Source organism: Gekko japonicus, unplaced genomic scaffold, assembly GCF_001447785.1.
Source record: "Gekko japonicus isolate JY-2015 unplaced genomic scaffold, Gekko_japonicus_V1.1 scaffold385, whole genome shotgun sequence".
Classification (NCBI taxonomy): domain Eukaryota; kingdom Metazoa; phylum Chordata; class Lepidosauria; order Squamata; family Gekkonidae; genus Gekko; species Gekko japonicus.
The window spans coordinates 555,449-580,492 of NW_015162489.1; the positions used below are offsets into that span (position 1 = coordinate 555,449).

Genomic DNA, 25,044 nt, shown 5'->3' on the forward strand with positions numbered 1-25,044 from the left:
CTATTGGTCGCTTCGTAACAGCGACCAATCAGAACGATACCATTCCCTAGGAGGGAAAGACTCCCATTGGTCCTTAACCAAGCAATCTCATTGGTTGTTAAATGTAAATAGGCGTGGCTACATTAGCCCGGTTATGTTTAAAAGGAGCATAAGCTCCCACTGTTTCTTGTTCTGGTTTCTTACTGAGTTAGTGCTTGTTCGTTACTTCTAAATAAAGCTGAATCACTTGCTGAATCACTCTACGAGTCCTTTGTTAGCGCGATCTAACATCCTGCACATCTTTTTCTACAAAATGACCCCTGCGTAGCACCATAAAATGGGTGGCAACTTAAAGAAAACAGACCATCCCTTTGCATTACCTGGCCCCTATAGTCATCACCTGAGGCTCTGCTTCAGGGGTCCCTGGCCCCCCATCTTCTGAGATTTAGGTGGGTAGCAACCCAGGAGAAGGCCTTCTCAGTCATGCCACCAAAACCCAGGAACTCTCTCCCCAGGGAGACTTGCCTGCCCCATTCTGTTGCTGTCTTCCACAAGTGGGTGTGGAACGAGTTGGATCCATTTTGTTTCATCTGGCATTCCCTCAGTAATTGCTCCTTCCTGTCTTGGTTTTAATTGTTGTTTGAACACATGAAGCTGCCTTATACTGAATCAGACCATCGGTCAGTCTATTAAGGCCAGTATTGTCTTATGTATTTTAACATGGTATTTACTTGTCCGATTATGTGATTCTGTTTGTTCTAGTGGTTTTTAAGATGTTTCTCTGACTATGTATGTTTTTATTTTGTTAGTCACCTTGGTGGTCCCAATGAGGGTAGAAAGGCAGGGTATACATTTTGTAAATAAATATAAAAATAAATATGGACGGATTTATAAATGCAAACCAAACCCAGATACCTCACTGTTAGCATCTGTTCAGTATTGCCTGGAGCAGGGGTCGATTCATAGAAAAAGAGCTAGGGGAACTCATTAACATAACTCATTAGCATATGCCACACCCCCTGACATCACCGGAAGTGTGTCATAAGGCCACACCCCCCGCCCCCAATGGTCCCGGCTGCCGCTGGCCGCCTTGCAGCTCCACTGTCGAGCCCCATGAGGGGCCCGGCAATGGACCTGCAAGGCCGGCGGGAGTGCAAGGAAGCCCCAAAAAGGCCCTCCCTGGCCCCAGGCAGGCAGGGGTGGGGAGAGGCAGGGAGGAAGCAACTTACCCTCCCTCTTCTCCTGCCTCCTCCTGGCTGAATGAGGGCCGGAAGCGGGGCGGCCGGAAGCAGGGGGCGGGGCTTCGTCATGTGCCCCGCCCCCCTGTACCTCACCCGGGGGAACTGCGATCCCTAGCGATCCCCCCCGAAATGACCTCTGGCCTGGGGACCCTGATCTCGAAAACCTACACACTCATTTGTGTCCTTCTGATTGGTCCTAATAAAAGGTATTGTAGAACCTTTGCTTTTTTTTGTTCTAGTCTAAGTTGACTGCACGATTTGGGCTTTTGTCTTGCTAGTGAATGTGACAGGCTGTCCCAAAGCCATTTTGTGTCTGACTAGCATGTTGGGTCTCCGAAATTAACTGCCTTTCTTTAAAAAAACAAAAACAAAACCACTCTAGGTAATTTACAGCTCAATAAAATTAAGTAACTCAAACAATAAAACTACAGTATCAGTGAAAAACAGAATATAGCACTACAAAAGTTAGAATCACTTCAAGGGCACAGAAGAATTAAAAGAAAATTAGCTTTATGACTAAAGATTAGCAGCGAGCTGGCCTGGCAGATCTCTCTAAGGAGCTAGTTCTGAACTTATGATGCTAGCATAAACTTCCATACGGCCAGCAGTGCTAGACTGTACTTCATGTAGGGTTGAAATTCAGCAGCCTAAATAGCCCTTACTAGCCTGAGCTTGTCAGAGCTTGGAAGCTAAGCAGGGTGTTGGTTAGTACTTGGATGGGGGGCCACCATGGAAGTCCATGGTTGCTATGCAGAGGAAGGCAAAAGCAAATCAGTGTCTCTTGCCTTGAAAACCCCATGGGCCTGTGGTTGCCATGAGTTGTTTGCATCTTGATGGCAGGGAAGGACTGCAGAGCAAGGCCTCTTTGGCATATCTTAAAGAGTGGGAAAAGGTTCCTATGCCCTTTGAGAAAGCGACTTGTGTCAACTTCACCCCTTTGCACTCTCACACAGATACACATCCATAGATGGGTATACCCCATGCTTACCTTTAAACCTCTACAGTGTGCACAAGAGGCAGAGGATTCCCCTAAGATACAGTGAGTGCACACATGTGCTTTAATGCATGATCTCGCCAGTGTATGCCCACGAGCCTTAGAGCTGATTTATGGCTGCCACTGATGACTGCTTCCACATGGTCAAAGCCAACAACCAACAAGTTGGATCCAGTAGTTGGATTCCACTGCAATAAAAATTTCCATCAGAGTTTTCTCACCTTCCACATCCCCTGCAGCCAAAATGCTGTCAGGGGAGAGGAGAGTCTCTGGAACAGCATGAGTGGCAAATGTGGGGGGAGGTCTGCAGTGGAAGAACAGAATCAATAAATGTTGTCCCCTCACATTAGCAGACATCTACTGCTGGATCCAACCCAATGTCTGAACCAGTGCCCGGGCTATGGCTGTGGTACTTGACAAATGGGAAACAGATTCAGACTTAACACATTAGTGCAACTGCATGAAGCCCCAACAACATGACAGTGGTTCTGGGCAGCAATTACAGCACTTTATGAACATGTGAAATCATCCCTCAGACACGTTCATGAATGGTCTTGCAGACACCTGAGAAGGTCCGATATCCACTAACACCAGTACTCACCTTGCCCAAGGGGCCATCTTGGTGGCCAACTTCCGGCTGATGCAGAATCCAGCACCCCCAGTGGCAAACCAAAAATACACTGACTTCTGAAGGGAAGGGAGGAAAGGCACAGGGTAAGTACATGGGCCATGAACAGTGTTCCCTCTAAGATGAGTTAGTGTGAGCTAGCTCACAGTTTTTTAGCCTCCAGCTCACAGATTTTTGTCTTAGCTCAGGAAGGATGGCTCCAGAGCAAGTTAATTTATGCAACATCCAAATCGCTTGCTCACAACTTTAATGCCAGTAGCTCACAAAGTAGAATTTTTGTCCACAAGACTCCACAGCTTAGAGGGAGCATTGGCCATGAACGGCACAGAAGACAGCCCATGTCACTATGCAGAGTGCTCTAATTATTGAACTGACAGCCAGAAAAGGGGGGGGGGATAAACTGTATTAATTATTTACTTCCAAATACTTCCTGCTTCAGAAATAAATCTTATTTTCAGTCTCTAGCAATCGCATGCTTATGCCCAACTATTATTGCCAGAATAGGGCTCTTATAAAAATGGCATAGAAAGGAGAATTCCGGTGGGTACAGCTTCTCCTTGAACTGCAGCACAGTAATGGAAAACTGCTACACTTGGTGGAAGTTTCTCTTCTATGCAACTGTCCTGTTAGGCATTCTGAGGCACACACTGCCTCAGCCCAGTTGCCGCAGAACTCCTCCCTTCTACAGCGGAACTATTAAGGAACCAATCATTATATTTTTCATCAGAAGAAAAATGAAATATCAAAGATCTGTTGGCTGTAATGAATTAAAAGGGTTTTTTTTACATGTCTGTTCGTATCATCAAGGGACAATATAAAATATCAATATTTCTCAGCATCCATCATTCTGCTTTTCAGCATACATCTGTATTGCAGTGTAATGAGGTGTGAGGAGAAGGTCCAACACTTTGGGGCCCATTTCATTAGGAATCTGACTTTTGCCCCCCAAGTTTAGCCTGGCATTTCCCCCCTCTTTTCTTCAGGGAAATCAGAATTGTGATAAACCAAAATAACAATAGTCTTGTGACCTCTTTAAAACATCATTTTTTAAAAAAAATGGCATAACCTTTCATGAGCCAGAACCCATTTCAACAGATGCATGAAGTGGGAGATTGATAGGCAGGGCTACAAACAGTGGGGATGGCACTATTAGTGAGGGAGGGCAAAAGGCCCAGTTTCTGAGTATTAGGTATATTACATTACATTGAAAAGCACAAGTGGAAACAAGATCCAGTCAAATGATAAATGATATTTTCCCAGCTATTGATGAACTGGCAAAGCAAGATAGTGTACATAAACCTCTAAGGAGGAACAATTAATGTTTGTAATGTGCTAATCACCCAAAGTCCCTCTGTAGTCCAAGCTTAATAATATCAAATTGGCGATAAATTAGATATCCTAAACAACTGCATGCAGCATTTTCAGCCAGCCGGCCTGCAGCTTGGTCCCAGGTACAGAGGTGAGGACTTACTGTCTGGTTGTCAGGCAAGGTTTCCGAGGCACGAATGGGCCTGTTCAAGCTGGGCTTCCCAATGTACACGTCTTGGTCTGGAGAGTAAGAGGACAAGAGTTTCAGCAGAGCTTGTGGATTCAGATAGTTGTCATCGTCCAGGTGGCAAAACCAACTGAAGGAGAAGATGAAAAGGTACACAAGAGGTTGATGCGTGAGTAGGGTATCGTTGTAGCTCAGCTTCCTGATATGCTATTGGCTGTTGTTAAGCCGTCTTTGGCCACCAGTCTATGAATAAGGCAGGGGAGTGCAACTTAGGCAAGGCTCTGCACACAATGGGTAATTAATAGGGCTGCCAGCTCTCCGCTGGGAAATACCTGGACATTTAGGGGGTGGAGCCTGGGGAGGGAGGGGGAGGGACAGAGCCACAGAGCCACAGAGTCCCTGCAATAAAGCCACAGAGCCCACCCTCCAAAGCAGCCATTTGCTTCAGGAGAACTGATCTCTGTTGCCTGGAGAACAGCTGTAATTCCAGGAGATCTCCAGCCACCACATGGAGGTAGGCAACCCTAGTAATTAAGTTGCATCATTTGCTGCCAGGGGTTGCAGTGGCAGCTGTTAGCTTAGATGGCTTGCAAGGAGACAGAGGTCCTTTCTGCACTAGACCTTAAATCCTGGTTCAACCCTGTCCCCGAACTTACATTCTACACTACACTCGAGTTCACCCTTGTAATTATCTCGGGGTATTTTTACATTCTACACTACACTCGAATTCCCCCCTGTAATTATCTTGTGGTATTTTTTGTTTCCACATTACATTGAGGTCACCCCGGTTTTGCCCCACACTTGTTCCAGGATAAACGGATGCTGTTATAACCAGGGATAAATGCAAGGTATTGTGTCACGAGTTGAACTCTGATAAAACCAGTGCGGAAAGGACCTTAGACAAATTCTGTCATTGATTCTATCCTCCATGAAGGATGGAATCTATACCCCTTTCGAACTGTCTTCTCCATCAATGGCTATTAGCCTAAATGATTTGTAAAGTTGCTTAGAGAAATCATTAGGGACTGTGGTCTATGCTACTGTGTTTAAGTTTGCTGAAACTAGGGTCCTATTATGTAATGTATGCATCATTTAATGTGTCATGCTAATACTTAAGTTTTGCTTCAGTTCTGTTTTTAGATTTCTGATTGGTTCTACAACCCCAACCCTATTGTATTGCTTATTGAATGCCCCATCCTGTCAATTGTATTGACTCTCTATGAGTCCAAGTGAGAAAGGCAGACTATAAATAAAGCAAATGTATTATTGTTTAAAAAATTTAGCCACAGTAAACAAAAGGAACTTCTCTGCTCAGAAGCAGTACACGTCTGAATGCCAGCTGTTCAGGGGGCAGAAGCAGGTTGGAAGTTTTGACCCCTGTGCCCCTGCTGTGGGCCTTCTGGGGTAGATATCATCAGTCATTATGGGAAACAGGATGCCAGGATAAATGGACCTTTGGTCTGATCTGGTACGACCAGGGCTCTAGTCGGGGGGGAGCTCTCAGGTACGGAGCTCCGGAAGAGAACCTCTAGGGGGCGGGGCGGTCACGTGGTGAAGCCCCGCCCCCTTCTTTACCCCGCCCTCTGCTTCGATCCTCATTCCGTTTGGGAATGAGGATGAAGCAGGAGGGTAAGTAGCCGGGCCTTCTGACACACTTCCGGTGATGTCAGGGGGTGTGGCCTTCTGTCACTTCCGGTGATGTCAGGGGGCGTGGCATATGCAAATAAGTTATGCTAATGAGTTATGCTAATGAGCTCCGGCAGCTCTTTTTCTACAACAAGACCCCTGGGTACGACTGTTCCTATGACTACCACCCCGAAAACACCTGCCGGTGTGAATGTTTGCATTTCTTGAATGAACAGAGTGTGTGACTCTAAGAGAACATAAAAACATAAGAGAAGCCATATTGGATTAGGCCAATGGCCCATCCAGTCCAACACTCTGTGTCACCTAGTAGCCAAAAAACAGGTGCCATCAGGAGGTCCACCAGCGGGGACAGACCCCAGAAGCCCTCCCACTGTTGCCCCCCAAGCACCAAGAATAGAGTGCATCATGTCCCAGACATAGTTTTCCATCTATACCTCATGGCTAATAGCCACCGATGGACCTCTGCTTGATGTTTACCTAATCCCCTCTTGAGGCTGTCTGTGATTGTAGCCACCACCACTTCCGATGGCAGTGAATTCCATGTGTTAATTATGCTTTGGGTGAAGAAGTACTTCCTTTTATCTGTTCTAAACCTACTGCTCTTTAATGTCATTGATTACCCAAGAGTTTTTGTATTGTGAAAAAGGGAGAAAAGTACTAATTTCTTTACTTTCTCTATCCCATACATAATTTTGTAAACCTCTATCATGTCACCCTTCAGTCATTGTTTCTCAAAGCTAAAGAGCCCTAACATCTTTAACCCTTCTTCATAAGGAAAATATTCCATCCTCTTAATCATTTTAGGCCCCGGTTACACGGGCCAGATAATGCGGGGGGGAGGCGGGGCTTTTTGCACCGCTGCAATTAGAGCCACCATAACACAATCCCATGCGTTGGCGGCATGCTACAGTTCCTTCCCTCTGCACCTGCGCATCAATGAGGAGCCGGAGGGAAAAGCCGCGGCAGGCGCGATCACACTAAGGGACTCCAGAGGCAGCCTGTGGCAAACTGGTTGCTAGTACCTCCGAGCAGGTAGTTTTTAATCCCGCATTTTCGGCGGTATGCCACGGGTTTGCCATGGGTGCGCTCCACTTCCCATATGTTGCAGTGTGATCGCGCCCGGATAATCCGCCATGCACTCGTAGCTCTCCCAGGGCAAATCCTCCGTGTGAACAGGGCCTTAGTTGCCCTTTTCTGCACTTTTTCCAATGCTATAATATCTTTTTTGAGGTGTGGTAACCAGAACTGTACACAGTATTCCAAATGAGGAGGAGGAGGAGATTAGATTTATGCCCCACCCTTCACTCGGAGTCTCAGAGCGGCTTTCAAATTCCTTTCCCTTCCCCTCCCCACAACAGATACCCTGTGAGGTAGGCGGGGCTGAGAGAACTCTTTCAAGAACTGCTCTTTCAAGGACAGCTCTGACAGAACTACAGTTTGCCCAAGGTCATCCAGCAGCTGCAAGTGGAGGAGTGGGGAATCAAACCCAGTTCTCCCAGATTAGAGTCTGCACACTTAACCACTACACCAAATGAGGTGGCACCATCAATTCATACAGGGGCATTATGACCCTACTTAGTAGCTCCCTCCTCTCACGTTCAAATAAAAGTTTGTCTCTTTAAAATACCTAACTCAGGGGCAGGGGTCATTTCCTGCAGGAGCGCACAGGAGCGGAGCTCCGTTAGTAGAGAGCCCAGGGGGTGGGCACATGCAACAAGCCCCACCCCTTGCTCCCAGCAGCCCTCAGTCAGAGCAAGAAGCAGCCAGGTAAGTTGCAGAGCCCCCCCCCCCGGTCCCAAACAGTCCAGTGGCACCTTTAAGACCAAGTTTTATTCAGGTACAAGCTCTCCCTCCTCTGTGAGGACAGATCTGCACGTGTGTGTCCCCCCCCCAATAGCTAGGAATCAGTCCGGTGGAGCCTGAGCAGTGGGTGTTGCCTTCTGACACACTTCTGGTGATGTCAGGAGGTGTGGCATATGCAAATAAGTTATGCTAATGAGCTCCTGCACCTCTTATTCTACGAAATGACCCCTGCTCGAGGGTAATGCGTCCATGGGAAGCTGATTGTGGAGCAGAATGCCTCAGATCACATTCATGTAACAACAAATATTCTCAAATTCCATTTAAGCTTTGGTGAAAAAACCACCCCCTTGTCACATCTTTCATCTCCAATAATTCTGCTCACCTCAGGCCACTAGCCAAAAAAGCATCAAACTCGGCAGCCATTTTGCAAGAGAGTGCCGGATGGCTGTGTTCTGAAGAGCAGTTGGTGAACACCACATGGTCACCTAATGGAGAAAGAAGACAGCCCCATATAAGCAACCCACATTGATCAAAAGCATCTTTAACACAAAGTCAGTTTACTGTCTCAATTAAACAAGGAAGAGAGAAGTTTAAGGGTCTTCTCAATGATTGACCAGTGCCGATCCATAGCAAAACATAATGCAGTACAACCCCAGGTCCTCCACAAGAAGGAACCATGGCTCAGAGGTAGAATATACACTTGGCATGCAGAAAGTTCCAGGGTTCAATCCCTGGCATCGTCAGTTAAAGGATCTCTGGTAGTAGATCTTGGGGAAGGCTTTTCTTTGCCTAAAATCTTGGAGAACTATTGAACTAGATAGAACATCGTCCAGCTCTGTCTGGGTTGCACATTTAGGGGGACTGGAAAAGTCTGGACCCACACTACTATTTGAAGCTTTAAAAAACTGCGGAGCTATGATATATGGCACAATGAAGGAGATTACAGTCACTGGAGAAAGTAGAAGAAAATATCAGCCACTTTGATAGGGCAAGTCTGCTAATTCTAAAGAGCAGGGCTTTTTTTGTAGAAAAAGCCCAGCAGGAACTCATTAGCACAATAGGCCACACCCAACAGCAGAAACACATTAGCATATTAGGCCACACCCCTGACAGAGCAGCTCATTAGCATATTAGGTCACACCCCCACGCTACCAGAAGTGTGGTCATCCAGCCACACCCACCTTTTGCTTCTTATTCTGTTTACCTGGTTTGTTGTCAAAACCAGGGCTCTTTTTGTAGCAGGAACCCTTTGCATGTTAGGCCACACACCCCTAATGTAGCCAATCCTAATGAGTTTCTGCTGTTGGGTGTGGCCTATTATGCTAATGAGTTCCTGTTGGGTGTGGCCAACTTGGGAGCCAGCCAGAACTCCGTTCCTGTACATTCCTGCCCAAAAATAGCCCTGCTAAAGAGTCACCATGTTGATTGGGGTGTCTGGAAGCTGAGATAGCAGCTTTTTTCAGCCGTTCACAGAGAGACAACACTCTATAGCAAAGTGTCAGATTGGGATCTGGGTGGCCTCAGTTCGAATCCCTGCTCTGCTATAGAGTTTGCTGCACAACCTTGAGCTAATCACGGTCTTTCAGCCTAACTTGCCTAGTCACAAGGTTGTTGTAGTGAGGATAAAATGGAGGATGAGAGAAACTTTGGGTCCCCATTGGTGAGAAAAGCGGGCTATAAACATAAAGATGCCAGATGAGCTAGAACTATAAAGGGGGATGAATCAGCTGTGGCCCTTTTTTTTCCTGTGGTATTCACAAATTAGGGAGAACCAAGAGTTCAGACTTATATTCCAATATTTACAATGTACAAACCTGCATTGATTTTTTTTAAAACAAAGAATGTTGAAAATTCAATAAAATTATTGGCAACAAAAAGAGACGGAGGAAGTGCTCACCCAGTAAAGAACTTTTAAAGAGAATAATTCATATAATGGTATGTGTGGGTGGGAAGTCGTGTTGCTGGTCATCCTTCACCTCCCGGCGCTACTCGAGGGCCGCTGATGACACTCACAGTGTCACCTTGTGTACAGTAATCACATTAGCACCAGCTATGAAAAAAATCTCATTTTCTCATCAAGAAGAGATTGAGGTTCAGAGCACTGTAAAAAATGAGATATGGCCTCAACAGAAGCACCACCGGGAAGGGAAAACTCCCACAACAAATGAGTAACCAGAAGGGAGGAGGGGTTGGGAAGTCCTCAGAAGGCTAAATTCAATAATCTCTCTTAAACCACTAACCTTAAAATTAAGAAAAGATTGGTAGATTTACAGGGACAATTGATTCTGCCCTTGCTAATTATTAAGAAACAGGAGGAGCCAGGCAGCCAGTATAACGGTGGAGTGGTTAGAATGTCAGAGTAGGATCTGGGGCACCCAGGTTCGAAACCTCACTCTGCCACGGATGTGGGAGACCTTGGGCTAGTCACACACTCTCAGCTTAACCTATCTCATAGGGTTGTTGTAAGGATAAAGTGGAGGAGAAAAGAACGATGTAAGCTACTTTGGGTGTCCAGTGGAGAGAAAGGTGGGGTATAAATGACGTTAGTGTCCCCTTCCCCATCTCATCTGCAGAGGTTTTGTGGCCATCACGTCACAACCTTAAGAGCTGGTTACTTGCTCCCCCCCCCCAATGGAAAGAAATTATGAGTTCACTGCCCAATATCTCTTCTGCAGAAACACAGGCTTGGCCTCAAACCCACTCTGTTTGACACATTAAAGAGGCTTCTTTGTCAAGCTTTGTCAAGGCTGTTATCTGAGGATTCCTGGCACACAGCCTACAGAAGTCAGGTAGCAGATGCGGTGCAATGCTAGAGGCTCAGTTACCCAATTTTCCTTGCAGTTCATCATCTTCTTCATCCGTGAAGACATATGTCTGCGAAAAAGAAGAGAGGGGGTCACTCGAAGATCTACATTTTATCCTGCTGTCCACACAATACTCTCAGCTATGAGTACACATTATCTGAGTTTGTTACTGAGGCAATGTCTGGGAAGTGGCTTGACTCTCCAAAAATGTTTTCATCCATACAAAATGGAATTCTAATGCTTACCTCCTCTGTCTTTTCCCCAGCAGGGGTAAGTGCGGCTTGGGGATGAGGGAAATGATACAAGAGAAACTAAGCCCCCTGGCCTTCCCCCTCAGATTGCATGTTCAGCGGCTATACTGCCTGTTTTCAAAAGTCTCTTTAAAAGATGCTGTGAAATTGGGTCATAACAATTCTGGGACATTTATACGTAAGTGCAATATAAATAATTATTGGTAGTAAGTATCTGGTCCGGTTTGTTAGCAGTGACATGAACTCTTTCGTACAGATTCAGTCATTAGCCCATGATTCCTAAACCCTGGTCCTCTGTTTTACATTAGTAATTGATCCACTTTGCAAACTTAATCTGCCCTGAAATGGAGGCAACGGTGTCATTTATTTATTCATTTACTTGTGCCATTTACAGTCTGCCTTCCTTGCCAAGGCTCAAGTTGTAAAAGGTAAAGGTACCCTGCTCGAAAGCCAGTCGAATCCGACTCTAGGGTTGCGGTGCTCATCTCCGTTTCAAAGCCGAAGAACCAGCGCTGTCCAAAGACGTTTCTGTGGTCATGTGGCTGGCATGACTAAACACCAAGGCGCACAGAACGCTGTTACCTTCCCACCGAAGTGGTACCTATTTATCTACTTGCAATTTCTTGCTTTCGAACTGCTAGGTTGGCAGGAGCTGGAACTAGAGACGGGAGCTCACTCCGTCATGCAGCACCTGGTCTCGAACTGCTGAACTACTGACCTTCCACAGCCTGCATTTCAGCGTCTTGACCAAGTAAACAACTAAACACAATGCAGTAAGATACATTTGGCAACCTCCAGGTGGTACCTGGAGATCTCTCACTACTACGGTTGATCTCCAGACAACCAAGATCAGTTCCCCTGGAGAAAATGGCTGCTTTGGAGACTGGACTCTTTGACATTATACCCTGATGAGGTTCCTCATAAGAACATAAGAGAAGTCAATGTTGGATCAGGCCAGTGGCCCATCCAGTCCAACACTCTGTCACACAGCGGCCAAAAATACCAGGTGCCATCAGGAGGTCCACCAGTAGGGCCAGGCCACTAGAAGCCCTCCCACTGTTGCTTCCCCCCCAAGCACCCCCCCCCAAGAATACAGAGCATCCCTTGCCCCAGACTGAGAATTCCTACCACGTGGCTAATAGCCACTGACAGACACCTCTGCTCCATATGTTTATCTAATTCCCTCTTGAAGCTGTCCGTGCTTGTAGCCACCACCACCTCCTGTGGCAGTGAATTCCATGTGTCAATCACTCTTTGGGTGAAGAAGGACTTCCTTTTATCTGTTCTAACCCAACTGCTCAGCAATTTCATTGAGTGTCCATGAGTTCTTGTATTGTGAGAAAGGGAGAAAAGGACTTCTTTCTCTACCTGCTCTACCCCATGCATAATTTTGTAAATCTCGATCATGTCACCCCTCAGCTGCCGTTTCTCCAAGCTAAAGAGCCCCTCTCCAAACCCTACCCTTCCCAGGTTCCACTCCTAAAATCTCCAGGTATTTCCCAACCCAAAGCTGGCAACCCTAAGTTAGAACAGTATAATCATGCTGCCCACAAAATTAGAGAGCGTTGCACTAAAAGTGCACTTTGCTCACAGACAGCGAAGAAGGCCTTCCAAGATGAGTTTGTGGCAAGCACAGTGCTAATCCTTCTTGGTAACCAATATACAACCCCTTGGGGTTTCTTTTTTGGGAGTCTTGACAATTAAATAGGTTTTAAACTAATTTAAAAGAGGAGTGTAGATACGGGTGACTTACAGAGCAGACCCTTGATAAATCAATATAGCTTGAGGAGCCATTTTGCTAATTTAATGTTGTTCTTTTCCAGCTCATGTTGATATTCCTGGCACCCGCCTGAGGGCTGAAGAATTTGGTCTGATCCTCTGCCCTGAAATAACTCAGAGCCATGACTACTGAACAGAAAGCTTGCCCCTGAGAGTTCTGCTTAGCCATTGGTAAGATATCAAACGGCAGAGGAAACAGAAGCTCTGCAAGTGAAAGGAAACCGGAGTTCAGAAAAGAACATCTGTTTGTGTGCAAAAGGCCTATAAGCTCCCCCCGCTGCTTCCCAGCCTTCCTTCTCTCCCCCCCAGTCCCTCTTGACAACATTATGTGGCATGTTCTCCCATCCCAAGGGCAAAGTGGGGATCACGTCCGGCAAAGAATAGCTCCTCTCAAGCGGAAAATGGGCTTTCAGGATGCCAAAGGGACTGAAAGGCAGAGACACAAGCCTTAAACAATCTCCCCACCAGCTGCCTGCAGGCTGGTTAAACACTGCACTTCTGTACTGAAAGAAGGGCAAAGTTGTTCAGACAGTCGCCAAGGCGTATGGGCCGCCCCTAGGCCTGTGCCAAAGCGAGGCCCTCTAGCAAATCCACCCTGGAGGTGATTGTGTGTCCCGATTTCCAGAAGAATGAAAGAATAGAGGGGTGAAACAGGAGACCAAGAAAAACCCAACAAAGGGAATGAAAGAGAAAGAAAACCCACAAGTGCAGGGTATATGAAAGAATATGGTGAATCAAATGAGTGACTGGAAAGGCCTGTTTCTTAATCGTATGTTAATCAGAACCGTCTCCCTCTGAAAGGGCATTCTGTTAGTGCCAATGTCCTTGCAAACTCTCTCTTTGGTTGATTTCCCTCAGCCTAGGGTTGCCAGCTCCAGGCTTGGAAATTCCTGGAGATTTGGGGTGGTGCCTGGAGAGAGTGGAGTTTGGAGAGAGACCACAGCATTGCCTAACCTTCTGTGTTGAGAAATGCCCTGATAGCTGGAAACATAAAACTTTCTGACTTTTGGCTCACTCAGGTTAAAAAGAAACAACTCTCCAGGTTTTGCTTCCTCCAGGGACCTCAAGTAGGGTTGCCAGCTCCTGGCTGGGAAATAGCTGGAGATTTGGGGGGTGGAGCCTGAGGAGGGTGGGGTTTAAGGAGGGGAGGGACTTCAATGGGGTATATAATGCCACAAAGTCCACCTCCCAAAGCAGTCATTTTCTCCAGGTAAACTAATCTCTGTGGCCTAGAGATCAGTTGTAATAGCGGGAAATCTCCAGTCACTGTCTGGAGGTCAAAGCCACAAATGGACCACAGTGACTAACCAAAGGTTGCACCCCACCAATGTTCACTGTGAAAAAATTGATTCTATTACAGTCCACAAACTTGCTTCTTCTTTTGTTCTTTTATTTTGTGTCATGCAGTGCTGCTGCTGCTTCCAGACAATTGCCATGCGATGACAGATTTCCTAGGTATATATTCCGTTTCCCCCGATGCTTCATCGGGTCACTTTTTTATACATGGAGCTGATGCTCTAAGCCGCCTGCTCAGAGTTAATCTTGTGTTTCCCTTTGGCATCTGCTGGCTCTAGTTTTTGTACTGTTCACCATCCAGTCTGAATAAAGATTCTACCTTGTAGAAACAGCTGGAATGTTGGTATAAAAATGAAGACCCACAGAAATTTGGCTCCGCCTTCTAAAACTCTTCAAATATTCTCTATAAAGAGAGATGGGAGCCATTAGTTTCTCAACGGGGCTGGTTCAAGGTCACTCACAAAACGATACAACAGACATTGCCTCTTCCGGCACTGCCGCTGGTTCAGATGGCAAGGGTCCAGGAGTTAATTCTGGTCACCCCTGACTACTGCAGATGATGAGGAATGGCCAGGAGTGAGCCAAGACCCTACACAGTGCTGGCACCCCCTAATTATGCCACCCCACACAGCTGCTTGGGTGGTTTGGCCAGGGAACCAGCCTTGCTTCACACCCAAGTCAGATCACATTTATTAAGGGTGTCTTGACCGTGACTTTTAAAAAATTGTATGTCCCAAAGACTTTTTCCTTCCAGGTTTCTAAAATGCATCTCAAGGGAGATGGGCAAACATCATTCAAGAGTTGTTATATTTAAGCTTGTGCTTAGTTCAGTGTGGCAAAACCACAAATGCCAATCTGCTGAATGCATGCCTCAAAACCCTTAGTGCAGCTTCCTGTTGCCAACAAAACCCACCACCATACAGGAAGCTGCACTAAGGCCAGTTCCTCCTCCTCACTGCAGCTACACCTGCTGGGGCGAATTTGATTCATGAGAGGATTTTTGAGACAAGCAGCGGGAAGGAGGAGAAGGGAGAAAAAGGTCCACTCTGACAGCCCCTTCTGTGAGCTTTTCCGCAGGATTCAACCCATGGATCCAGCCCACAGGTATATCCATAGGGTTGCCAGGCCCCCAGTCCAGGCGGGTTTCCCCCACTTTTGCAGGGCCCTTTCCAGTGCCAGCCAGCCGGCGGGCAGGGGGAAACCCCACCCACAAATGTCCCTGAACATAATGATATCACCCAGAAGTGACATCATCACATCGCTGGTGTCAGGGGTGACGCTCTAGTTTTTGGAGAAAAGTCCATGGTAAAATTGGGCTCGAATCATAGAGTTTTGCCCAAAAACTAGAGTGTAACCCCACCCCCACCCCGTCAGTGACATGATGACATGATGATCCCGGAATGAATCCTGGAGCCTGCTGCCGGCAGCCAGGTAGGCTATATATCCATCAAAAATAATTAGCACAACCCAGCCTCTGTCAACCGTTTATTGATTTCAGTAAGAGTTATTGAAGCATATGATAAATTCTTTCATGCAGATCAATGGGACTCCTAAATGCTCGACATTGCCTGGATCGTGCCCATTATTAGAGGCTTCCCTCAGGGCTGCTTCACTTGTGACTATTTCTTTCTACATGTTGACCATCTCCTAGCAGAGACCAGCCGGGGTGCATCATCACGTGGGAAGTGCGGGGGGGGGAGGGGGTAATGCGGTCCCACAAGCACATGCAGCCAGTGCAGATGGAACCAAGAGGGACTCCCTCTTCAGTCACCACAATCAAAGCTGTTTGGTTGTTTTTCTAAATACAGAAGACAGGTATCTTATCTTGATTTAGCTATAGCGTGCACTTAATAAGTACCGGAAATGGTGGGGGCTGCACCTAACCTTCAAAGCCTTAGCCAGCGCACAAGAAAACGTCTTGTAGAGTCCCTGTCTTGACTTTTTCTGCCCTTCTTGTCACCATTGGTGCTCTCTTCTCTTCTGTATTGTCTGGTCGCCAGCCCTTTCCATTGTCTAAATTTACACTGTAACCTCCTCAGGGCCAAGACCTCTCTTTTGTTTTTGTTAGTCCACAAAGTCAGCATGTATCCTGGTACAGTACTTCATTTTAAATGAAAGGAACAGAAAACAATCCTTTCAGTGCCCACACAGAGACTGTATGGACAGCGTCTATCACATGTTTATCCTGTCCTTTCTCCAAGGAACTCAGAGGGGCACTCAAGAGTCTCCCTTCCCGCATTTTCCCCTCATTGGGGTTGCCAACCTCTAGGTGGTAGCCTGAGATCTCCTGGGATTACAACTGGTCTCCAGCTGACAGAGATCAGTTCACCTGGAGAAAATGGCTGCTTTGGAAGGTGGGCTCTGTGGCACTATACCCCACTTCCCTCCCCAAACCCTTCCCTCCTCAGGCTCCACCCCCCAAATCTCCAGGTATTTCCCAGCTTGGAGCTGGCAACCCTGATCCTCTCCACTCCGTGAGATAGGTTAGGCTGGGAAAGAATGGCTGGCGAGGTCACCCAATCAGCTCCTTTGCTGAGTGGGGGTCTGAACCCAGGTCTTTCCAGTCCTGGTCTGGCAATCTAACTGTTACAACACCACCCTTTATCCTTCGTGTGTTCGTCATTTTGAGACGCGCGTACTGAAAACCATAACCTGTGAAGAGGCCCCATAAAGGATAAGAGGCTTGGAAAGCCAGAGTTCCTGCCTCTTCTCCTTCCAAGAGCTCATAAAAAACCATCTGGGGTCATTGCAGCTGGCACTGATTTTCAGTCAGGGTTCTGGCTCAGCCAGTGCAGATACTGGCTGTCCATCCAAGCAGCTTCTCACTCACACTGCCCATTTCTGACTGGTCACACTTCCCATTTTGGCTTAAAACATCCACAACCAATCATACACTGCAACCAAAGCATCCCCTCCCACCCATGGACATTATAACGACGTTCCTGAGAGGCACAGAGGAATGAATGCAAGCAACGAAGCCTTCTATGTGCTTAAAACAGGGCACATTTTCTCTAGGCACCATCAACAGACCAACCAGCAGGGCTCTAGTCGGGGGGGAGCTCTCAGGTATGGAGCTCCGGAAGAGAACCTCTAGGGGGCGGGGCGGTCACGTGGTGAAGCCCCGCCCCCTTCTTTACCCCGCCCTCTGCTTCGATCCTCATTCCGTTTGGGAATGAGGATGAAGCAGGAGGGTAAGTAGCCGGGCCTTCTAACACACTTCCGGTGATGTCAGGGGGTGTGGCCTTCTGTCACTTCCGGTGATGTCAGGGGGCGTGGCATATGCAAATAAGTTATGCTAATGAGTTATGCTAATGAGCTCCGGCAGCTCTTTTTCTACAACAAGACCCCTGCCAACCAGTAAGGGCTAGACGGCTACAGCTTAGCATCAAAGAGAAAGACATCGCCATGGTCTCCACTGCATCCCTCCCTCTCCAACATTGATCTGTTTCTACCACAACAAATCTGTGTGGATAATTACTTGTTTTCAGGCGGACTGAGAGACTGTTATGTGGTATGTCATCAGCACAGGGAGCACATGGTGGAAGGGAGTTGGGCTCAGGTCCACTGGACCATCTGCCCACTTTACACCCATTCAGTCTTCTGGACAGAGCTGACAAGCGTGCAAAGCATAGGCTCTGCTGGGCAGTCGGTGTCTGGCATGTGGACAAAATGGGGTTCTGGATGCAGTGAGCACAGGTCCTTGTGTGCAAGTTAATTCTGGGTTAAGATGAATACACAGAGGTCGGAAGTGAGGCCAGGGGGCATAGTCCCAACCTAGGGCTGCCAAGTGGGGGCGGGTAAGCCCCCGCTTTGGAGGCCCGATTTCCGATGCCGCGGAATCGGGCCCCGGGGAAAACCCCACCCCTGCGTGCGCGTCACCAGGAAGTAACGTGGGCACGCTGGGGGCGGGGCCACGGCCATACAAGGGAAAACTCTATGGTTTTCCCTTGTATGGCCGTGGCCCCACCCCCAGCGTGCCTGGTGTCCTCCTGTCACTTCTGGGTGACGTGTGTGCGGCACGCGCGCACCAGACGCCAGCCGGGAGCCCCCTGCTCCCGGCGAAGACACACTTGTCAACCCTATCCCAACCCCTCTCCCATGTTCACTGTCCACAATATATATCACACACACACACCCAAGGTTCTTCATGTTACGATTCCAGAGTAAAATAAAAAGTTGGACAACATGGATCACCGCCATTTGTAATTAGCAGTGAAAGTGCTAGGTTCCCCCCCCAATTATATTTTAATCCCTCCCTCCCTCCCTCTCTAGCTCCCTCCCAGGACCTCAGGGCAGCATACGTGATTCTTAACAGCACTGTCAGTCAGGTTAGACCAGAGGTGTCAAACTCATTTGTTACAAGGGCCGGATCTGACATAAATGTGACTTTGTCGGGCTGTGCCATGTGTGCCATAAAATGTAATGCCAGGTACTGGAGATATAAGCTGTACAAAGGGCAGTAGCGCGTAGCTCCAGGTTGGCGTATCCTCACTGCAAGGCCCCATGGTCTGGGAGGGGATGTAGAGGAAGACCCACATGGGCGGACTGGAGAGCCAGCAGTTAGGGTTGCCAGGTCTTACCTGGCTGCTGGCGGGGGGGGGAGTGTCCAGTCTTGCGCTGGGAGTCTTCTGGCGCACTGGAGGTGATGTCATCGCGCCACTAGGCTTTGTGCTTGACACCCCTGGGTTAGCCTGAAAGAATGACTGGCCTGTTACATGGCTTAATTGAGGTTTTTCCTCACTCATAATTCAATGGTCTAAACCAGTGTTTCCCATCCTGTGGGATGGGCTCCAGAAGTTGGCTGCAAAACCTCTGAAACTGGGTCATGGGCCAGCCCTCCCCAATGGCCACCTCTGTCCTTTCCATGGCTCTGTTTTGTATTCTGGAGACCAAGATCTGACCCTGGAAGCAGTTACCTTCCACGTCATACATTAGTTGGTATTTTTTTTCTTCTGCATGTACATGTTGAAAAGTAAAACATGTCCTGATAGTTATTAGAGTGAGTTTCTTAGAACCTGTGGGAAGATTAGAAGGAGTAAAAGAGAAGGAAAGGGTGAGCAAAGACTGGAATGTGACTTATGGTAACATATGACAAGGCTGTGTCATGTTGGAATGCCGCTTGCTTCATGTACATAGTGGGGGCAGCTGCACCCTTTGTGCAATGTTTGTTGGTTTCTCCAAAACATCTGGTTAGCCACTGTAGATAATGGAATGCTGAATGAGATGGATGCCAAGGTTTTCCTAAGGTGCCGAGAAACCTTGGGCAAGGCTGGGATGGGTCACCATACCAAGTAAATTTGGACTTGTGGGTCACCATACTGAAAAAGTTGGGAACCATTGATCTAAACATGACAGAAGCCTGCACAGGAGGCCTCTGCTTAAGGACAGGGAATGTCAGTGACTTTATTCCTATTCCATAGACAGTGGCAGCAAAAGTGCAAGCAGCGTGGTCAGGCTCTTCCATAGTACCTCCTAGCAGTAAGTCTTCACAGTTCTGGAACAGCCCGTATTAGATACTGCTGGGGCACTAGGTAGAAAATTTAACCTTACAGTGTGGAATTTGGAAACATTCTGCCTTAAAGAGGAAACTGCAGGCAAACTTTTTAGCCACACCTTGATAGAAAACTGGGAAGGGCAGAGGCCAAGTAAAATTACTTCAGCAGCGGATTAGGTCTTCTACCCATCTGTTAGTCCCCCCCGCCCCATTCCTTTCAAAGGGTACATATATGAGAAGCAAGCACACCGACAACTCCCTCCCTGTGCTTTGAGGTCCCCTTGGTGGTTCTTTAGACCTTCACCAGTGGAATCTTACAAGTTTCTCTTCATGGAAGAGGAATGAGTTGTAAGGCTTCATTTTAGAGCGTGTCAGAGATTTCAAACACCTCCACCTGTGTGCTACCAAAAGGACTCATTCTTAAAGCACAGGACAAACTGGGATGTTTTATGTTAAAGGAAAAAAGATAGGGTCCCCCCACCCCGCCCACAGCATCTTCCCAAGGTGCGCCTGCAAGAAAGCCTCCCAGTTCCTAATTCACTGGTATAAAGTTTCTCATGCCACCACCAAACACATAAAACTGATTTAAGCCGCAGTTCACCTTTCCATCTGTGGACTACGGCATCTGTGCCAAGCCAGGGCTCCCAGTCAAGCATCTACCACATTGATAGGATAGGCTGGTTATGGATGCTATACAGTTTGGTGATTTCCCATTCATTTAAGAGGTGCACCCAACCTCCTCCACACAGATATGCCTTTAGAAAAAGAAGTCTTTCAGACTTCCTTCTACACAGGAATTACATTCTTCCAAACTTCCTTGGCCTCTTACATCCATGGTCCCTACAAACCTCCCTGTCATCCTTGTACCAACCTGTTCCTTGACCCGAGATATCCAGGTAAGTAGCAATAATCTCATTCTGGACTGGTGGAACTTCCTTGTTGTCTTTACAGCAATGAAGAGTTCTCTAAGCACCAGGCCTTTCCCAACTGTTGAATGTGGTACGTGAACCTTGAGTTTTTCATCTCTGCCGATGTAGTCCATGACATCCACCAATATTGTTTCTGGCTGTTCCGAGACACCAGCTGTCCCTTCTCCAGATCTTTGGTCGTTGACCGCCACTGGAATGCCGTAACGCCTCACGGAAAGGAGCACCATGCTGATGAGAAGGAGGGCGACTCCCCAAATGGCACGGATGAGACACCACTGCCGATACATGCGTCCCCGCTTCCACGCTGACCGCAAAGAGACCAACACGCCTTTAAAACCCCTTCTTATTTCAATGTCTGCTGTGCAGATCCTGTTCTAGTACCTGTCGCTTCCTCCAGAGGGGAACAACAGAGTGAGCAGACAGGCAGAGGCCTGGCGAAAAAGTACTCACGGAATGCAAGAGGTGGGGACCCGAGTGGGACCTGAGGACTCAGATAAAAACACAGATTTCCCAAGAGGCCTGTCTCAGTCCCACCCCACCCGCACCTAAGGGTATGGGGAAGCCTCCAGGGTAGAGACACAGGAGCAAGGAGGACCTGATTTTCCAGATAGCAGAGGGCAGGTGACAGACACTTGTAGGTAGCGGGTAAATGGATCTTGCAGTCTGAGCCTCGACTACCCAAAAATACATTGTTCTGATCCCCGTTTGAGGTCACAGACAATGAGCTCCAGTTGGCAGGGCAAAGATGCACAGCAAAAGTGCTTCAGGCAGAAGGTGACAGGGTTCCATGGGGTTGCTGTCACCAAGAAATTGCCTCTCTGTTCCAGGTGGATCGCCTAGTGCAAAACACGAGGCCGGCATCAAAGCAGCACTCAGGCTTGAGGCCATAGCAGGATCAGGGGAGAGCCAGGGCTGAACAGAGACCCGCTTTTCTCCATCCCCACCATCTGTCTGCTGGCCCCTTGCTTGTTTCTGCTCCGGCTGCAGAGACCAGACTCCACCCAGCCCCTTTTATGGGTATGGGGCTGGGCCAGTCCCTTCCGTCTTCAGGGAAATTCTCCACCTAACAGGCGTCTCTGCCTGCACTCTCCGCCGCTTCCCTCCGGCCAGCTTTGATGCTTTTGTCAGTTGGGCAAAAAGTACCCAGTTCAATTTCTCTCTAAAATAAAGTAGCAGGGCTATAGGAAACATTGATTTCAAGGGAGGATTGTTCATAAATAAGGGTGCCTAATTGAAAACCATCGAGAGCAAATTAGTTTGCCTGAACACCCAATTACCACAACTGTGTGCAGGCAATTAGGAAAGCAGAGGGGTTAGGTTTTCCCAACTCTGTCAGTTGCATGCAGAGTTAAACTGAGCTGGTATCTGTAAAAACAACACCCGCATACGGTCATTTCTCGGGAATAATGTCTGTTTCCCATACATGGCAGGAAACCTGGGTAGGACACAGCCATTCCCGGCTCTGGGATGAGCAGACGACACTCAGCTAGATCTCATCCTAACAGCAGATCCCAGGGAGGCTGTGGAAACCGCACAGGTGAATGGAGGTATTTTTGGAATGCACGAGGGCTATACACTATAAGCTTAAACTCAGTCCTAAGGAAACGGTGGCTCAAGTGGTTAAGACGCTGAACTGCAGGCTGTGGAAGGTCAGTAGTTCAGCAGTTCGAGACCAGAGTGTGCCGCATGACGGAGTGAGCTCCCGTCTCTAGTTTCAGCTCCTGCCAACCTAGCAGTTCGAAAGCAAGAAATTGCAAGTAGATAAATAGGTACCACTTCGGTGGGAAGGTAACAGTGTTCCATGCGCCTTGGTGTTTAGTCATGCCGGCCACATGACCACGGAAATGTCTTCGGACAGCACTGGCTCTTCGGCTTTGAAACGGAGATGAGCACCGCAACCCTAGAGTCGGACTCGACTGGCTTTCGAGCAAGGGAACCTTTACCTTTTAAGAAAACGGAGGTGCTACGGGGTGGGGGGGGGAGGCCTGACTCAGGAAATTAGTTATCTCCTGTTCTGAATGGAGTTGCACGTCCCCTAAAGGAACAGGTTTGTAGCTTGGGGACACTTCTGGACCCGGATAACCAGGTGGCAGCAGTGGCCAGGGGTGCCTCTCACCACCTTCAGCTGTTAAGCTCACTACGGCCCTTCCTGGGCAGGAAAGACCTTGTCACTGTGGTGCTGGCATTTTGTGTCTCTGTGCTTTTACCTCCGCTAGGTCAGAGGGTCTGGAGATTTGAACCCGGTTCTCCCAGGAACCCTAGCAGATGTGCAGCTTGGACAACAAAAGGCAATCCTGGCAGGTGAGCCCTGGCACAGCTTAATGGCTTATGCCTTATGGTCTGATCTAACAGGAATTCCCTGGTTCAAGGTGCGCCTCAGGCAGGAACTGTCCAGGTGGCCTTAGGAAGCCGCACACTTTCTCCTGACTTCAGACTGCCTTATTTGTAGCATGGGGACAGTAATGCTGACCTAACTCACAGAGTTGTATGAAGGATTAATCACAAAACATTGCATGTGATGCCCTTTGCACATTTGGAAGTGCAATACAAATGCTAAGTCTTGTTCTTATCTGCTGCAAAGAAGGAACAGTGACAGATTCCCCCCCCCCCCAACAGAAAATGCCTGGAATAAATACAGGCTGCTGAAGCATCCAGGGACCCAAGGGCACACATCAGTGTCCTCTGTGATGCTGCAAGGGATTGAGGGGTGCAGCTGTTGGATCACACTGTGCTCCACGCATGCCTCCAAATAGATTTCCTCTGCTGAAATCACTTGCCTTGCTAATGCATTGGGGACAGACCTGCGACATACAGCTTCCTTAACCCCCTTCTTGTGTGACTGTGTGATGTCAAGAAAAGTCAGCGAGGTAGCGCATTGGGAGGGATGCCAGATCGGTAGGGTTGCCAGGTCTTGGTTGGAAAATACCTGGAGACTTTGGGGGTGGATGCAGGAAAAGGCAGGGTTTGGGGAGGGGAGGGGCCTGGGCATGGTACAATGCCATAGAGTCCACCCTTCCAAGCAGCCATTTTCTCCAGGGGAGCTGATTTCTGTCAGCTGGAGATCAGTTGTAAAAGCGGGAGATCCCCAGGCCCCGCCTGGAGGCTGGCAACCCTACAGATCGGACTCCACAGCAAAAGTGTATCCCAAACAGACGGCTCTTTGACTCCCTCCCACGGCAAAAGGAGAGCTCCCCAAATTCGCCCCATGCAGGGCTCCCAACAAGGAGCTCAGGATTCTTTGGCAGCAGGCTGCCAAGTCAGGATTTCAAAAAGAAAGTGCCCTGAGATGTCCTAAACGGGGTTGTGTTCTGAAATAGCATTATGGGAACATTCTATGGCTAGAGGTTCCTGGTGCTGCAATGTCCTGCAATGGGGGCCGATCCTTTAAAAGACGAGACATCTGGCGATCATGGACTGGTGAGGGAAGAGAGTGCAAATACTAGCTACACTATCCTGAGTAGCGTGCACACAAACAGGCATATTTCCTCTTTCACATCAGTATCCCTCACAGACCAGCTACTGGAAGCCGATCTCCTCCCGCCCTTTTGAGAAGTGAAACCAGCTCTCTCTTCCCCTTCCTCCCCTGTACAGACCTTCCCATAAGGAACACAGTCATTCCTTCCAAGTAGCCTGTGTCGCTCCAAGCTTTATGTGCATCTCCCCCCCCCCCCCGTTGCATGCTTTGATGAGCAGTGACCTAATTAAAAACATTGCCTTTTAGAATATCACCAATAGCATCTGAAGGGGGGAAAACATACATTTTGTCTTTTGACCCAGATTTCGAGACTCTCTTCTCAGCTTGAAATTCCCTTTCGGCTTCCTCAGCTGCAATAGTACCCAACCGTGCAATTTTGCCCATCCATCAAGTTTGGTTCGTAGCCCCTCCATGACTTATCCCTTGTTGGTTCTCTGTCTGAGCTCACAGCCTCCAGGAATTTTGCTTTGGCCTCATCCTCAGGACAGCTGACTGCTCCCTGAAGTCCCTTGCTACTGTGCCAAACCAAAACCTCTGGAAAGGAGAAGGAATGAACATCCCGCCACCTCACTGTACCTCCATCCTTAAATTGCTACGTGAAGGAGACCAACTTGGTAGGGGACTTCTGGGCAACAAGGGGAAGTGTGGGCAACTTACAAATAACTCTCATGAGCTACACAGTATCATCAATCATTTGTTATTTATTTAGTCCCCCTGTTTTTCTCGCGAATGGGGACCCAAAGCAGCTTACAACAGAGCTTCTCCCTTCTCACAACAACCACGCTGGGAGGTAGGTTAGGCTGAGAGAGAGTGATTGGCCCAAGGCCACTCAGTGATCTTCCATGGCACAGTAGGGATTTGAACCTGGGTCTTTCAGATCCAAGTCCAACTATTACCTCACCTCAGAGCAAGGAAGCCTTTGATATGTGATAATATAAACACTGCTGCTAAGCTGGGCAAGCATTTTGCCCCTCTCTTCAATAATAACCCTCTCAACTTCAGCGTCTGTCAGTTCACCACTAGCTACATTCCCCCTGAGATTCGCCTCCTGTCTGAGGTCAGCAGTCAACTACTAGTTAACAGTGAGTGCACCACACCGGCAGCCCGATTCTTATGTTGAAAAACTCATATTTCCTTTTACAAAGCAAGTTTCTAGCCCTTGTTGCCGCAAATAGATATGGAGGAGCCTGAACATCGTCTGCTGAAATCTCAGAAGCGGGGGGGGGGGG

General features: G+C 48.1%; 1 protein-coding gene across 1 annotated transcript in view; it reads right to left on the reverse strand.

Annotated features, from left to right (window-relative positions):
- The window catches only part of MFNG (MFNG O-fucosylpeptide 3-beta-N-acetylglucosaminyltransferase), a 36,096-nt gene extending 15,469 nt beyond the window's left edge, over window positions 1-20,627 (reverse strand). The window contains exons 1-5 of the mRNA XM_015405966.1: window positions 20,283-20,627; window positions 10,613-10,661; window positions 8,170-8,272; window positions 4,314-4,467; window positions 2,816-2,901 (exon numbers count right to left, since the gene is read on the reverse strand). Coding sequence (XP_015261452.1) covers window positions 2,816-2,901; window positions 4,314-4,467; window positions 8,170-8,272; window positions 10,613-10,661; window positions 20,283-20,627 — 737 coding nt within the window. The remainder of the gene's footprint in view (window positions 1-2,815; window positions 2,902-4,313; window positions 4,468-8,169; window positions 8,273-10,612; window positions 10,662-20,282) is intronic.
- Window positions 20,628-25,044: the final 4,417 nt, after the last annotated feature.